We start from the raw sequence: 17,371 nt of genomic DNA on the forward strand, positions 1-17,371 counted from the left end.
GCCACTCGAATGTGGCCAGCCACCGAATCACCTTCTGGGCCACCGGGGGCTTTAAACCGGGACTCGGTTCCCTCTTCCCCACCACACCCCAGCGGTTGCATAGATGCCTTCCCCAGAGAACTGGTCCTTCCATATGGAAGGGATGCAGGAGGCTCGAGAGAGTCCAGCCCCTTCCGTACCTGCAGAATAATGCACTTTCAATCCACTTTCAATGCACTTTGCAGCTGGATTTTATTGCGCAGAAGAGCAAAATCCACTTGCAACCAATTGAGAAAGCGGATTGAAAGTGCGTTATTATTCTGCAGGTGCGGAAGGGGCCTCCGAGTTGTGGGTTTTCCCAGTCGTGTGGTTTTAGCGTTTCACATTTTGCTCACATCCGTGGCTGGCAGCTTCAGAGGCCCGGCACGGCGTGGGCCTTAGAAAGAAACTCGCTTTACTGTGACACGCCTCTGAAAACAGCAACTGAACATGTGGGTAAAACTGTTACCGTGTTTCCCCGAAAATAAGACAGTGTCTTATATTAATTTTTGCTCCCAAAGATGCGCTATGTCTTATTTCCAGGGGATGTCTTATTTTTCCTGTGTTCTGTTCGTCGGGCATGCTTCCAAACAAAAACTTTGCTACGTCTTACTTTCGGGAGATGCCTTATATTTCGCACTTCAGCAAAACCTCGACTACGTCTTATTTTCTGGGGATGTCTTATATTCGGGGAAACAGGGTAGCACCTACAGTGGTGGAGAACCTTTGGCACTCCAGATGTTATGGACTACAATTCCCATCAGCCCCTGTCAGCATGGCCAATGGGAATTGTAGTCCATAACATCTGGAGTGCCAAAGGTTCGCCACCATGGATCTAGAACCACCAAACCATAACCACAAAAACCCACAACAGTCGGCTGATTTAGGCTGCGAAAAGCCTTCCACAATACATAGGTCAGGGGTAGGGAACCTGCGGCTCTCCAGATGTTCAGGAACTACAATTCCCATCAGCCCCTACCAGCATGGCCAATTGGCCATGCTGACAGAGGCTGATGGGAATTGTAGTTCCTGAACATCTGGAGAGCCGCAGGTTCCCTACCCCTGACATAGGTTGTAGCACCTTTTCCAACGCCAAAGGGCAGATGGCCTCTGACAAGAGACTGAGAATTCACCTCTGACAATATTGATGGATGTTCCCTCTTCATCCACTTACGTCTGTTATTGTGCTTACTTGAAAGGACTACCACCCTGAATGAAAGACGACCCCCTCAAATAAGCTATTCACAAGCACACACAAATGGACCGAGCTGGACTCGATTCTAGTACAAGAAGAAGAAGAGTTTGGATTTATACCTCGCTTTCTCTCCTGTAAGGAGACTCAAGGTGGCTTACAAGCTCCTTTCCTCTCCTCTCTTCACAACAGACACCTTGTGAGGCAGGTGGGATTGAGAGAGTTCTGAGAGAACTGGAACTAGCCCAAGGTCACCCAGCTGGAATGTAGGAGTGCGGAAACATATCTGGTTCAAATGTGCCTCAGGTATTGTTCAGACACGACAAAGAAAAAGAAGAAGAAGAAGAGGAGGAGTAGTTTGGATTTATACCCCGCTTTCTCTCCTGTAAGGAGACTCAAGGTGGCTTACAATCTCCTTTCCTCTCCTCTCTTCACAACAGACACCTTGTGAGGCAGGTGGGACTGAGAGAGTTCTGAGAGAACTGTGACTGGCCCAAGGTCACCCAGCTGGAATGTAGGAGTGCGGAAACACATCTGGTTCACCAGATAAGCCTCTGCCACTCGGGTGGAAGAGTGGGGAATCAAATCTAGTTCTTCAGACCTGCTCTTAAGCACTACAGCAGGGGTCTGCAACCTGCGGCTCTCCAGATGTTCACGGACTACAAATCCAATTGGCCATGCTGGCAGGGGCTGATGGGATTTGTAGTCCATGAACATCTGGAGAGCCGCAGGTTGCAGATCCCTGCACTACACCAAGGAGGTTTTCAGGATATTGGTGTCAGTCTTTAAGATGTAACTGGAATTGCAAATATAGAATGATCTTCTATTTTTTATGGCACACTTGTGAGAAAGCTAGTCTTGCGTTTGTGTAAATGCCACAATTGCACAACCCAATTTCTGCTTTTTGGCAAAGTTCACAAGGTGGCGGACAACGGTTGCAAAACATCATGGCTTCCACTTTGAACACACACAGAGACCTACATCATTTTCACTTAGAAACATAAAGGAAGTGAGGTTGACAGAAAGAACTCTTAAAATTCTCTGCTACAGTCGGAAAGGTGAAATCAGTCGGAGGTTTCTGATTTTACCTTTTCCCCGAATGTACCATCGAGATAGCTACTGGAATCTACATTATTCTATAAGGCCTGCCTTACAGAGCTGTTGTTAATCCTAGTCTGATTATCATCATCATTTAGCCTTTATTTGGCATAAACAGTATAAAATCACATCTAAATCGCATCAACACACAAGCTTGCAACATATAACAAATTAAGTTGATTCATACATACTGTTGCTTGTGGGATATTTCCAGCAGAAAGTTCGCAGCCATTTTACAGAACGTAGCATCAGAATTATTTAATAAGAACAATAGTCTGCTTAGTTAATCCAGCTCGCCAGGTATCATAGAAAGCAACCTGGAGTATTTGACTCTAATACTTGCCAATTTAGGACAACAGAATAATTGGTGAGTTAATGTTTCTAACTGATTTGCATCACATGAACACACCCTTTTGCACATTTCTAGATTGTTATATCTACCTCGTAGTATGGCAGAAGGGAAAACATGGAAGAAAGCGAGTGAAAAAACTCTTCTCTGATCTGGGTTGGTCAGATGATACAGATAGGAGGCCATTCTGTTATGTTGTAAGGGGATTGATAGATGTAAAGGTGAACACGTTTTCCTCGCTGCCAGGGCTAAATAGTTCCATTCTCTCACCAACAATTTTTGTTTTAATAATGTATACGATTCTGAACAAGTTAAAGGTAGAAGGGAGTCAAAGGGTGTACCAATTGATTCGATCTTCCTCTCTATCTGTGAGAACCATGAATTACTCTGGGTATCTGATAGTATTAGGTGAACCAGTCTGATTATCTATGCAGCAGATGTGGAACAGAGACAGTAGTAGAGAAACACTACAGGATTATTACTGCGTGCAGTAACAAACCAACAAAATTCAGAAATGCATATCAGAAGACGAAAGCCCAATTTTCCCACAAAGAAGCGGGCTTTCCTCTGAACTGGGGAGGAACTTGAGTGGCCAACAGACACCTTGCCCAAGGTCAGGCTTCATGGGTAGGAGAGAGGAATCAAACCTAGTTTCCCAGACTAGACTCCGCCTCCCGTCCTAACCACTAAGCCACAATGGCTTTTAGAGAAGGAAATCTGAGATTTGAAATGTTCCGTGATCTCAGACAGGTCGTTAGAGGACGGGCCGGAAGAGAGACGTCAGCGTCTGGCTCTCGCACCCAGGGCAATGCTCACCACTTTGGGGTCAGGAAAGAATTTTCCTCCAGGCCGGAGGGGTCTCTGGGTGGGTGAGAGGGGAAGGTAGTTGTGAATTTCCTGCATAGTGCAGGAGGGTTGGACTAGATGAAGAAGAAGAGTTTGGATTTCTATCCCCCCTTTCTCTCCTGCAGGAGACTCAAAGGGGCTGACAATCTCCTGGCCCTTCCCCCCTCACAACAAACACCCTGTGAGGCAGGTGGGGCTGAGAGAGCTCCGAGAAGCTGTGACTAGCCCAAGGTCACCCAGCTGGCATGTGTGGGAGTGCACAGGCTAATCTGAATTCCCCAGATAAGCCTCCACAGCTCAGGCGGCAGAGCAGGGACTCAAACTCGGTTCCTCCAGATTAGATACACGGGTTCTTAACCTCCTACGCCAGTGATGGCGAACCTTTTCGAGACCGAGTGCCCAAACTGCAACCCAAAACCCACTTATTTATCGCAAAGTGCCAACACGGCCATTTAACACGAATACTGAGGTTTTACTTTAGAAAAAAAACGGTTTGCTCCGAGGCGTGCGTTACTCGGGAGTAAGCTTGGTGGTAGAAGGTGGCTTTGCTTTGAAGCAACCATGCCACTCTTTGAGAGGGTTAATCACGACCCCAGGAGGGTTTACTCAGAAGCAAGCTCTATTGCCAGCAACCAAGCTTACTCCCAGGTAAAGGATCACACTTTAGTTCTTCGCATGAAAATCAGTGGGGTTTAACAGCGCTTAACAGGGTAATCGACACTGCTTCCCCAAAACTAGGTCTTAAGATTTAAGGCTAATAACTGAGCCCAGCAGCCCACGCCAGCCTAGATGTGTGTGTGTGAGGGGGGGGGGGCGATTTCCCCCCCCACATGATGAACTCTGTGTGTGCCCACAGAGAGGGCTCTGAGTGCCATCTCTGGCACCCGTGCCATAGGTTCGCCATCACTGTCCTACGCCACTGATGACCCTTGAGATCCCTTCCAGCTGTATTTTTCTAAAGGGTAAGGATGTAGCACAGCACATCCTCTGGAGGCAGAACTCTTGAGCGCTCAATCCCCGCAGTCTTCTCCAAAGAGGGATCTCGGATTTTGAACCCAGAGCCCACGATCAAGGCAAGCTCCGAACCCAGAACCTGCTAATCCAAATTCAGCCCTATTCCCCCTGCACGTGCGTTCCCAACTCTCACAACCGGCACAGAGGACAGGGTGCACCCCAAACCCCCAGCGTTGGAAACACCCCCCCCCAAACCCCCTCTCGGCAAATCTTCCACGCCCGGAGAAGCCAAGGTCCTGCCCGCCTCTTGCCGACGCCGGCTTCCACCGAGAACAAAGGCCTGCAGTGAAAACGGCAGAGGTGGCATTTGCCAGATCAACGAAGGGGAACAACTCTTTTAACCCGTGACGGGCGATCACCTTGAGCAATCCCCGAGGTCGTTGCTTGTGGCTGAGAAAGACAGAAAGCGGAAACCGCAGCACGGTGGGTAGAATACGAAACTAATATCTGGAAGCCACGGGTTCACACACACACACACACACCCCGCCCTTTGAGCAGCAGTGGCGTAGTGGCTAAGAGCAGTGGCTAAGAGCAGGTGCACTCTGATCTGGAGGAACCAGGTTTGATTCCCAGCTCTGCCACCTGAGCTGTGGAGGCTTCTCTGGGGAATTCAGATTAGCCTGTGCACTCCCACACACGCCAGCTGGGTGACCTTGGGCTAGTCACAGTTCTTCGGAGCTCTCTCAGCCCCACCCACCTCACAGGGTGTTTGTTGTGAGGGGGAAAGGGCAAGGAGATTGTCAGCCCCTTTGTAAGTCTCCTACAGGAGAGAAAGGGGGAGATATAAATCCAAACTCTTCTTCTCTTCTTCTTGTCACAGAGTTGTTGCAGGAGTCACAGGGAAAAGGGAGCGCCACGGGTCCCCAACCTGAGCTCTTTGGAGGAAGCAGAAGGATAAAAAATATATATATACCAGATAGATGATGAAGAAGAAGGGTTTGGATTTATATCCCCCTTTCTCTCCTGTAAGGAGACTCAAAGGGGCTTACAATCTTCTTTCCCTCCCCCCGCCCCAACAGCAAACACCTTTCCCTTCCCTCCCCCCAACAGCAGGGCATCCAACCCAGTTCTCCAGATTAGAGAGCACCTGCTCTTAACCACTACACTACCCTGGCTTTCTTATGATAGCATAAGAACTCTCTTATGCTATCAGTGGCGTAGGAGCAGCAGTGGTGTAGGAGGTTAAGACCAGGTGCACTCTGATCTGGAGGAACCGGGTTTGATTCCCCGCTCTGCCACCTGATCTGTGGAGGCTGATCTGGGGAATTCAGATTAGCCTGTGCACTCCCACACACGCCAGCTGGGTGACCTTGGGCTAGTCACAGCTTCTCGGAGCTCTCTCAGCCCCACCCACCTCACAGGGTGTTTGTTGTGAGGGGGGAAGGGCAAGGAGATTGTCAGCCCCTTTGAGTCTCCTGCAGGAGAGAAAGGGGGGGATATAAATCCAAACTCTTCTTCTTCCCAACCCTTCATTTCCACATTCTTGATGTGTATGCAGAAGTCCTGTGTATGCAGAAGTCCAGTGGCATCTCCAGTTACAACAGGCGGGGGAATTTTCCTGGGCAAGAGCAGCTGCCAATGCTGAGTTGGATGGTTGACTTCCAACAAGGCAACTTCATGGGTTTTAAAAGAGAACAGGCTGTTTCTCTTTATCCCACCCCACTGAATTCCAGCAGAGTTTTCCAGGGAGTGTCTGCAAGAGCAGCCCACAGTGACCGCAGGAGCCGGAGGTGCTAAGAACTGCCCACAACGCTGCTTAATTGCTTCATGGTTCTCAAAAAGGAGTACAGCCAGTGTAATTAGGGGACGAGTACTTGAGGTCCAGAAAAGAAGAAGAGTTTGGATTTATATCCCCCCTTTCTCTCCTGTAGGAGACTCAAATGGGTTTACAATCTCCTTGCCCTTCCCCCCTCACAACAAACACCCTGTGAGGTAGGTGAGGCTGAGAGCTCCGTAGAGCTGTGACTAGCCCAAGGTCACCCAGCTGGCATGTGTGGGAGTGCACAGGCTAATCTGAATTCCCCAGAGAAGCCTCCACAGCTCAGGCGGCAGAGCTGGGAATCAAACCCGGTTCCTCCAGATTAGAGGAGGAGACAGTATCCCCATTGAGGTGGGGGGGAATGAAGTGTCCATATAGGAAGAAGAGTTTGGATTTATATCCCCCCCCTTTCTCTCCTGCAAGGAGACTCAAAGGGGCTGACAATCTCTTTCCCCTCCACAACAAACACCCTGTGAGGTGGGTGGGGCTGAGAGAGCTCCAAAGAACTGTGACTAGCCCAAGGTCACCCTGCTGGCATGTGTTGGAGTGCACAAGCTAATCTGGTTCCCCAGATAAGCCTCCACAGCTCAAGTGGCAGAGTGGGGAATTAACCCTGATTCTCCAGATTAGAGTGCACCTGCTCTTAACCACTACACCGCACTGGGGTACGTGGTGTCCATATTCCATACCCCTCTCCCTTTTTTGTGGGTGGGTGTGGTGGGAGCGTGAGATTTTACATCGGTCTGGGGGTTTTTTAGGTTGGGTTTCTACTGTGATTTCACCACTGCTTTATGGGATTGTAATGGTTTTTATTGTAGCCCACGCTGAGACGGTGGCAAAGGGAAGGGAATAAATGCAAATCAGAGGGGGGACCCCAGAGAGCACGAATCCCCAGATACGTAGGGATATTTTCAGTAGCTTGGGACAAGCTGATCTTCTCCCTTAGTCTTGCTTTTATTAGAAGGCCTTTTTGGACACCTCCAGTAACGTCAGATGTCCTACATGCAATGTGACAGGAATAAAAGGAGGATCAGGGTCAGTCCTGGAGCCCCCCAAGTTGGGAGAACCCCAAGGAAATCTAGGGCCACGACACACAGGTGGGGAATCGCAAAGCGCCTCTGTAGGACTCCTGCCTTGAAAACCCCATAAAGCACAGGTGTCAAACTCGCGGCCCTCCAGATGTTATGGACTACAGTCCCCATCATCCCCTGCCAGCATGCTGGCAGGGGATGATGGGAACTATAGTCCATAACATCTGGAGGGCCACGAGTTTGACACCTATGCCACAAAGGGTCAAAAGAAATTGGCAGCAACCGGATAGCATTTTCCAGCCTAGAGCCAAACAGAAGTCTTGAGGCAGAAGAATGTGGAATTATCACTCATTATTCCGATTTCTAGAGTGCTTTCATGTGCACGGTCATAGGAATCTCTACAACGGCCCCGTAAGGTAGGCCGGAACGATTCCAGCCAGCGAACTAAAAAGCAAATGAGACTTAAGGAAGGACTCCCTTGTGAGTTTGTGGCAGAGGAAAGGTGGTTCCAGTTCACCTGGGATATCTTGCATGCATGCTGTGCCTAGTTTGGGGAGGTGAGTCTGCACCTGCTTTCTTAAAAAGGGAGGCAAGCTGAGAGGGGTGCCAACCTCCAGGTGGCAGCTGGAGATCACCTGGATCCATTCCCCTGGGGAAAAAACGGCTGCTTTGGAGGGTGGGCTCTATGGCATTAAACCCTGCTGCAACCCCCCCCCCCCGGTTCCGCCCCCCCTCCCTAAATCTCTAGGGACTCCCCAAGCCAAAGTTGGCAACCTTAACAAACGTGCAAGAGCAGCGCCGCTTACCTGCCCCGGGAGGAGCCCAAGGTCTGCCAAGGTGTGCCAGGGGCGCGTTTCCCGCAAGGGCGCCGGCCGAGCCCCGCCGCCTCCCCGCGGCAGCAGCAGCAGCAGCAGCGCCTCCGCCCGTCCGCGGCTCCTGGCCTCGCCCCTGCTCGCGTGCCGGCCCCGTTCACGTGTCCCTCGCCGGAGGTGTGGATGCAACTCTTCCGGGCCCGGCCCGCCAGCCGCAACCGGAGGGCGTGTTCCAGCCTCGAGCCAAACAGAGGCGCGGAGGCGGAAGAGCTCGGAGTTGTCGCCCATGATGCCGATTCCTAGAGCGCTTTCGCGTGCGAATCTCTACAACGGCCCTGTGAGGTAGGCCGGAACGATTCCAGCCGGAGAACTGAAAAGCGGAGGAGGCGGCCGGCGGGAACGCGCAGGCCGAGGAGGCAGAGCCCAAGCGCGCCCCCGCGGCAAGCCCAGCTGCCAACCCCAGCTCCAAGCTGGGAAAGAGCTGGAGTTCTGAGGGGGTGGGACCCGGGGAGGGCGGGGCTTGGGAAGGGGAGGGGCTTCGGGCTGTGCCATGCCACAGGCTCCGCTCCAAGCTGGGAAAGATCTTCAGTTCTGCGGGGTGGGACCCGGGGAGGGGGGGCTTGGGAAGGAAAGGGGGAGGTTCAGAGGGGTGTAATGTCATAGGCTCCACCTTCTGACTGCTTCTGCGGTTTGCAAGACAAGAGACTTCGGAGACAGTTTGTACTGCAACTTTGTAGCATCCGGGGTTGCCAACTCCAGGTGGCACCTGGAGATTTCCTGCTACCACAGAATCATAGAGCTGGAAGAGACCCCAAGGGGCCATCAAGTCCAACCCCCTGCAATGCAGGAATACACAATCAAAGCACTCCTGACAGATGGCCAACCAGCCTCTCTTTAAAAACCTCCAAAGAAGGAGACTCCACCACCCTCCGAGGTAGCGCATTCCACTGTCCAACAGCCCTGACTGTCAGGAAGTTTCTCCTGATGTTCTCCACTATTCCAGTCAGAGAACTAAAGAAAAATCTCTTTTCCTTCACCTTGAACCCAAGACTCCTAGTCCCAGTCTCTGGAGCAGCAGAAAACAAGCTTGTTCCCTCACCAACAGGACTTCCCTTCAAACATCTAAACATGGCCATCGTGTCACCTCTTGACCTTCTCTTCGTCAAACTAAACATTCCCAGCTCCCTAAATCTTTCCTCGTAGGGCATGGATTCCAGACCTTTGACCATTTTGGTTGCCCTCCTCTGGACCTGTTCCAGCTTGTCAATGTCCTTCTGGAATTGGGGTGCCCAGAACTGTACACAATATTCCAGGTGGGGTCTAACCAATGCAGAATAGAGAGGTACAATTACATTCCTTGATCTAGACACTGTACTTCTATTGATACAGCCAAGAATCGCATTGGCTTTCTTGGCCGCGGCATCACACTGCTGACCCATGTTCAGTTCGTGGTCTAGTAAGACTCCCAGATCCTTTTCGCATGTAGTGTTGTCAACCCAGCAAACTTCCATGGCATAGTGGGGATTGGAACCCAGATCTACCAGATCTAGTCCAGCATTTTAACCACATACACTGCATTGGCTCTCTGTATCAATGATACTGAGAAGTATGTTTGTGTTGTGTTGTGTTATGCTGTATGGTATCAGTGTGGTATTTGCATTTAAAAACCTTACAGATGGCATAAGCAGTACCAGTGATTCAGGACAGGAAAGTGGAGAACTGAAATTGCTGACCCAAATATTAATAGTGGTCACGAGAAATGAGAAAGGGGAATGCTTGCCTATCCTTTCTTTGAAGAAATCTGCAGAGTCCACCATTTCCTTGTAACCAACCAAAGGAAACCAAAACAAACCTTGTATAACCCTCCTGCCCTGTTTGTCTCCAACCCAACATATGAAATATCTGTGGACAAGCAGAGAGCGGGGTGTCGAAACAAGCCCGCCAGTCCTGCCATTCAGAGCCCTTAGGGGATAGGGCGGTATATAAATATAATAATAAATAAAATAAAATAAATGTGAAGACGCAGAGTCTACCCTCCAAAGGAGCCATTTTCTCCCAAGAAATGGATCTCCTTTTAGAGATTAGTTGTAATTCTGGAAGCTGGAAGGTAACTGAATAAAATCAGTACTTGGAAGAGAGAGGAGGATGAGGAGGAGTTTGGATTTATATCCCCCCTTTCTCTCCTGCAGGAGACTCAAAGGGGCTTACAATCTCCTTGCCCTTCCCCCCTCACAACAAACACCCTGTGAGGTAGGTGGGGCTGAGAGAGCTCCGAGAAGCTGTGACTAGCCCAAGGTCACCCAGCTGGCATGGGTGGGAGTGCCCAGGCTACTCTGAATCCCCCAGATAAGCCTCCACAGCTCAGGCGGCAGAGCGGGGAATCAAGCCCGGTTCCTCCAGATTAGATACACAAGCTCTTAACCTCCTACGCCACTGCGGCTCCAAGGAAGACTGTGCAGCGGAAGGCAATAGCAGATCGCCTCTGCTTCTTGCATGCCTTGAAAGTCCCTTGCTTTGGTCACCATAATTCAGCTCCGCTGGAAGCTTAGGGTGCCTCTTTATTATTTATATCATTTTATAGAGTGGCACAGAGTGGTAAACTGCAGTACCGCAGTGCCTGAGTCCGATTCCGAGGGAAGTTGGTTTCAGGTTACCGACTAAAAGTTGACTCAGTCTTCTCCATCCTTCTGAGGTTGGGGAAGTGAGTACCCAACTTGCTGAGGGTAAATTTGGATCCCTGGAGAAGGCCACGACAAACCACTCCGTCAACATAGCCTGCCTGGTAAATGTCATGTGACATCACCCCAGAACATAGGTGTCAACCTCGCGGCCCTCCAGATGTTCATGAACTACAATTCCCATCAGTCCCTCCCAACAGGAGCATTGGCTATACTGGCAAGGGCTGATGGGAACTGTAGTTCATAAACATCTGGAGGGCCGCAAGTTTGACACCTGTGCCCCAGAAGAAGAAGAGGAGGAGGAGCAGGAGCTGGAGGAGGAGTTTGGATATATACCCCACCTTTCTTTCCTGTAAGGAGACTCCAGGTGGCTTACAAACTCCTTTCCCTTCCCCTCCCCACAACAGACACCTGGTGAGGCAGGTGGGGCTGAGAGAGTTCAGAGAGAACTGTGACTGGCCCAAGGTCACCCAGCAGGAATGTAGGAGTACGGAAACACATCTGGTTCACTAGATAAGCCTCTGCCACTCAGGTGGAGAATCAAACCTAGTTCTCCAGATTAGAATCCATCTGCTCTTAACCACTACACCACGCTTGCTCCCTTGAATCTATTAATCTTTAAACTTTCAATCTATTTGAACTGTTTCTATTTTTAAATGTTTACATGTTGTTGCCTGCTGTAGTAGAGTGGGAAGGCACAGGATATAAATATAAAATATAAATTAACAAACAAGTTCTTGCTTGACCTGAAAGTCTCTTGCCAGGGTATACATCTAGGATGAGAGACCAGCAAGAGGGACTTTGCAGAGGAAGGTAATAACAAACCACTTTAGGACCGAAAGCTACCAGACTGCAGCCACACAGCTCACAAAACCCACAACAGCTAATAAACTGTTTTTTGCTTGCCTTCAAAGCCCCTTTGAAGGAGCAGCAGTGGCGTAGTGGCTAAGAGCAGTGGCTAAGAGCAGGTGCACTCTGATCTGGAGGAACCGGGTTTGATTCCCTGCTCTGCCGCTTGAGCTGTGGAGGCTTCTCTGGGGAATTCAGATTAGCCTGTGCACTCCCACACACGCCAGCTGGGTGACCTTGGGCTAGTCACAGCTTCTCGGAGCTCTCTCAGCCCCACCCACCTCACAGGGTGTTTGTTGTGAGGGGGGAAGGGCAAGGAGATTGTCAGCCCCTTTGAGTCTCCTGCAGGAGAGAAAGGGGGGATATAAATCCAAACTACTACTACTACTACTCCTCTTCTTCTTCTTCCTCCTTCTTGCTGAGGCCATCATAAGTTGACCTCAACACTTCCTATATACCGTTCCTCCTCTTGTCTCCTGTCTATTTTGCTCCCTACCCCCAGCAATTCTCAAACTAAACGAGCTTTTTAAAACTAAGCCATTTGTCTAAACAGAGCTAACAGAGACTTTGCAATATGGTGTGCTTTGCTAAGGGGAAGGGGGAGGGTCTGGATGACCTTCAGATCACCCACTGCCTTGTAATGTTCCAAAGCTAGCGGACCTGCGCACGCCGAAGAAAGTCACAGAGCTGTGGCACGTTACAGCAGTCCTTCATTAAAAAAAAAACTTATCATCTGTCTGCACATAGCTACGTTCACTCGCTGAAAACTAAGAGAGGGAAGAGAAGGAGACAATCTTTGACAAAAGGCTTCCAACCTGGTCATCTGGAGGTAATTGCTACTCACCCTAGGCGAGCCAGACAATGGCCTTTCATGGGATTTGCATGGAGAAACCTTGGCGCCGGGCCAGCCAAAGGCAGACTACAATTCGCATCCCATTCTCCCTGTCCCTGCAGCCGGGAGGGAGCCGAGGGGCGATCCAGATCCGGCCATCTGCTCCGAAGGAAACCAGGCTGGCATAAGCGAATAACTTTTGGTATCGAGGAAGCCCGGTCTGGGTCGCCGGTAGCAACAGCCAATGCCAGCCCTTCATCCCAGACCAAACCTGTCTGTAAGTGAATCCGGGCTAATAAATTAATCAGCAGCTCCCCAGGGCAGGCTGGGAGGCTGAGCAGAAGAGCTCCGAGTCCCAGGGAAGGTGTACAGCGGCTGCCCGCAGATGCCGGGGGTGGTTTCTAGCCAGCCGGAGGGCCATCAATCAGCCGGGCGTCTCAGCCGCCAGCCTCCTCGGAGAAAGAGGCGAGAAAGGCGCCGAGGGGGAAGGAGATGGCGTGGGGCCAGCGGCACCCCCTGAGCCCGTTCGGGAGCTCGCCGTCCCTGCTGCTGTGTTGCTCCAGGACCGCTCTGGGGCAGCTGATTGAGGTAAGGACGGATGCTTTGGCCTGGCCACACCATCCTGCCCAGCCGTGCTGCTGGAAGGCGGGGTGGGGCTGATCTGGAACAAATTTAAGCCTCTGGCTTTGGACACAAAGGGCACAGAAGCCCAGTCAGAATGGCACATCTGCTGAGGTGTCAGAGACATGGAGGGGGCAGATGTGGAGACATGCTTTTCACAATTTAAGAACATAAGAACATAAGAACAAGCCAGCTGGATCAGACCAGAGTCCATCTAGTCCAGCACTCTGCTACTCGCAGTGGCCCACCAGGTACCTTTGGGAGCTCACGTGCAGGAGGTGAAAGCAATGGCCTTCTGCAGCTGCTGCTCCCGAGCACCTGGTCTGCTAAGGCATTTGCAATCTGAGATCAAGGAGGATCAAGATGGGTAGCCATAGATTGACTTCTCCTCCATCAATCTGTCCAAGCCCCTTTTCAAGCTATCCAGGTTAGTGGCCATCACCACCTCCTGTGGCAGCATATTCCAAACACCCATCACACGTTGCGTGAAGAAGTGTTTCCTTTTATTAGTCCTAATTCTTCCCCCCAGCATTTTCAATGAATGCCCCCTGGTTCTAGTATTGTGAGAAAGAGAGAAAAATTTCTCTCTGTTCACATTTTCTATCCCATGCATAATTTGATAGACTTCAATCCTATCCCCTCTCAGACGTCTCCTCTCCAAACTAAAGAGTCCCAAACGCTGCAGCCTCTCCTCATAAGGAAGGTGCTCCAGTCCCTCAATCATCCTCGTTGCCCTTCTCTGCACTTTTTCTATCTCTTCGATATCCAATTTCATGGCTGAGCAACATGCAGGGCTGCCAGAGGCAGATGGATCGCAGCTTGCAAAGTCCGAAAGGGCCACTGTGTTTTCCTGCAGGTTTGAGGCTCCATTTTGAAATGTCCTCTTGCCTAGAGGCAGGGCAGGTTGAGATTGGCTACCGTCAGGGGAGGTTTGGCAACCCTAAAAGCCAGCAGCTGAACGAGCGTGTGACCTCAGATTCCTAGGACAGCGCTGGCATAATGGCCTGTAAAATAACGGACTCGGCGTGGTGTAGTGCTTAGAGCGCTGGACGACGAACTGCAAGATTTGGATTCTCCGTGCTGTCATGATCCTCACTGAGTGACCTGGGACCAGTCATTCCAGCCCAGCCCACCTCATAGGGTTGTTATGAGGAAGAAGCATGAATTGGTGGTTGGGCAACTGCTTAGCAGAAGGTTCCACCATGGCATCGCCAGTTAAAAGAATCACATAAGAGTTGGTGTGGGAGGCAGAATGGTTTGCCAGATCTCATGAGCTAAGCAATGTTAGCAGTTGGAAGGGGACCACCAAGGAACGCTGTTCAGGAATGGCAAACCACCTCTGTTTCTCCCTTGTCCTGAAAGCCCCTTGCCGGGGTTGCCATAAGTCTTGGATGGGAGACCACCAAGGAAGGCGATGGCCAACCCCGTCTGCTCCTCCCTTATCTGGAAGGCCTCTTGCTGGGCTTACCAGAAGTCTTGGATAGGAGACCACCAAGGAAGGCGATGGCCAACCCCGTCTGCTCCTCCCTTATCTGGAAGGCCTCTTGCTGGGCTTACCAGAAGTCTTGGATAGGAGACCACCAAGGAAGGCGATGGCCAACCCCGTCTGCTCCTCCCTTATCTGGAAGGCCTCTTGCTGGGCTTACCAGAAGTCTTGGATAGGAGACCACCAAGGAAGGTTCTGCAGAGAAAAGCAAGGGCAAACCATCTTTCCTTCTCACTTGCCTTGGAAGTCCCTTGCTGGCATGGTCATAAATTACCGTAGTTGCAATTTGAGGGCACTCATGTACATAGCAGGTAGCCAAAAAAAACCATTGCTGAATTGCAGCTTCCAGTCAGAGTAGACAATACTATTATCCTTGATAGACCTAGTGTCTGACTCAGTGTAATGTACTTCCACATGTGACTGTGCGTGTTACGTTAACTACCATCAAGTTGCTTCAGACTTATGGCAGCCCTATGAATTAATGACTTCCAAAATTTCTTCAGCCTTCCTTAGTAGCTTCTTTCGCCATTTCTGTTTTTCCCTTTTGTATTTTGAAAATCAAGATCTGACCCAGGAAACAGTTATCTTGTGTCTCATACATATTTTTTTTCTTCTGTAAATAGGAGAGGGGTATTTATACTTAATCCACCGAGATTGCTGGTATTGGGGTGAGTGAATATCTAATAAAGGCAGAGGTGGGATCCAGCAGGTTCTCACCAGTTCCCGAGAGTGGGTTACTAATTATTTGTGTGTGCCGAGAGGGGGTTACTAATTGGGTCTGCTTTTCCATTGGAAATCCCATTAGGTCCAAAAATCATAAAGTCCTGTTGTTTCCTACGTGGCTGGTTAGCGAAGGTAGAAAACGGGATAATTCTCCCTGTTGTTGGGCTGTTTTAAAAACATGTTTGAGAAATATGGTCAAGTTCCTGGTTTAAGGAAAGTATCCTTTTGATTTCTAGAAACAAAGCTAAGTATTTGAAAGTATTAAGTATTTGACAGGCAGTCAATCAGAGGAGAAGTAGTTGTTTCTGTGGGCAGTAGACGATAGGACTTGCTATAATGAGTTTAAATTATGGACAGAAAGATACCAGCTGGAAATTAGGAACTTTTTTCTTACAGTAAGAGTTTTTTACAGTAAAAGAGAAATTATTAATGCCCCGCCCCCAGAATGCCCGGCCACGCCCCCGTCGTGCCTTGCCCAGCCCCATTGGTGCTACGCCACAGTTTGAATCCCACCACCATGGGAACCTGTTACTAAAATTTTTGGATCCCACCACTGAATAAAGGGAACTGAGAATCTGGCTCAGTGGTTCTCAACCTGTGGGTCACGACCCCTTTGGGGGTCGGACAACCCTTTCACAGGGGTCACCTAAGACTCTCTGCATCAGTGTTCTCCATCTGTAAAATGGATAAATGTTAGGGTTGGGGGTCACTACAACATGAGGAACTGTATTAAAGGGTCGCGGCATTAGGAAAGTTGAGAACCGCTGATCTAGCTGGTTGAATAACTATCTTGTAGTGTGAGATCCGCTGTAACCCCAAGAGATCTCTCGCCACCGCCTGGAAGTTGGCTACCCAAAATGGCAGAGATCCAGAAGGAGAGAGACATGCCTCCAAATCCCAAGCGGGAGAGGAAGACATTTCCCATAATGCCCTGCATGTGGACTTTCTCAGACAACCTGGTCATCACTTGGAAACACATTACTGAATGAAATAGATCTTTGGTGAAATCCAGCCAGACTACTTCTCTGTGCACGATTTTTGCCCAAGGTCCACTGAAGCCCCATTTGGGACATGTTTGAGTTTCAAAGGAACAAAAATACAACCCGCGCAATCGTGCAAATTTTGGTCGTTGTGGGCTTTCCAGGCTGTGGGCTTTCCAGGGGGCAGCAGCGGCGTAGGAGGTTAAGAGCTCGTGTATCTAATCTGGAGGAACCGGGTTCGATTCCCAGCTCTGCTGCCTGAGCTGTGGAGGCTTATCTGGGGAATTCAGAGTAGCCTGTACACTCCCATACACGCCAGCTGGGTGACCTTGGGCTAGTCACAGCTTCTCGGAGCTCTCTCAGCCCCACCTACCTCACAGGGTGTTTGTTGTGAGGGGGGAAGGGCAAGGAGATTGTCAGCCCCTTTGAGTCTCCTGCAGGAGAGAAAGGGGGGATATAAATCCAAACTCTTCTACTCTTCTTCTTCTTCTGTGTGGCCGTGGTCTGGTAGATCTTGTTCCTAACGTTTCGCCTGCGTCTGTGGCTGTGAAAGCCTCCGACAATACAGGCAAATTTTGTCTGGTTTTCCTGTCAACCCTCCAGCTCTGTTCTCCCAAAACGGTGCACTCAGACAGTGATTAACCATTACGTGGAACGAACTCCCAGGACGAAGCCATTCCTTGCAGAAGTCACCACACGCGTTGCTAAAAATAGCAATGAGCGAAGATGGCTTTGGGAAGAGAGGGGGGCGTCAGAAGCGGAAGTCCTTCGACAGAAGTCAGGACGGATAAACGGGACTTCCGCCTGCAGAGACCACAAGATGAGTCGTGTTTGCCAATTCAAACCATTCGTCCAGCTGGTCCAGCGGCTGATTCCACAATCTGGGTTTTCAGCTTCAAAGCGCGGCCTGAAATCTCCCAGAATGACAACTGAACCCAGACGACAGAGATCAAATCCCCTGGAGAAAATGTCTGCTTGGGGGGGGGGAGGGGGGGCTCTGCAGCATTGTACCCCCGTCTTCCCCGGGCTCCGTCCCCAAATCTCCCGGACTTTCCCAACCTGGATTTGGCAACCCTAACACAT

At 50.3% G+C, this 17,371-nt stretch overlaps 2 protein-coding genes across 4 annotated transcripts in view; one reads left to right on the forward strand and one right to left on the reverse strand.

The window, feature by feature from the left end:
- The window catches only part of ALS2CL (ALS2 C-terminal like), a 59,034-nt gene extending 50,458 nt beyond the window's left edge, over positions 1-8,576 (reverse strand). For all 3 annotated transcript variants that reach the window (XM_048510918.1, XM_048510917.1, XM_048510916.1), the window contains exon 1: positions 8,114-8,576. In XM_048510918.1, the coding sequence (XP_048366875.1) occupies positions 8,114-8,407 (294 nt within the window). In that variant the 5' untranslated portion in view covers positions 8,408-8,576. The remainder of the gene's footprint in view (positions 1-8,113) is intronic.
- A 4,394-nt stretch (positions 8,577-12,970) lies between these two features.
- Positions 12,971-17,371, forward strand: part of TMIE (transmembrane inner ear) — a 36,109-nt gene continuing 31,708 nt past the window's right edge. The window contains exon 1 of the mRNA XM_048510512.1: positions 12,971-13,066. Coding sequence (XP_048366469.1) covers positions 12,971-13,066 — 96 coding nt within the window. The remainder of the gene's footprint in view (positions 13,067-17,371) is intronic.

This window comes from Sphaerodactylus townsendi, linkage group LG11 (assembly GCF_021028975.2).
Source record: "Sphaerodactylus townsendi isolate TG3544 linkage group LG11, MPM_Stown_v2.3, whole genome shotgun sequence".
Lineage (NCBI taxonomy): Eukaryota > Metazoa > Chordata > Lepidosauria > Squamata > Sphaerodactylidae > Sphaerodactylus > Sphaerodactylus townsendi.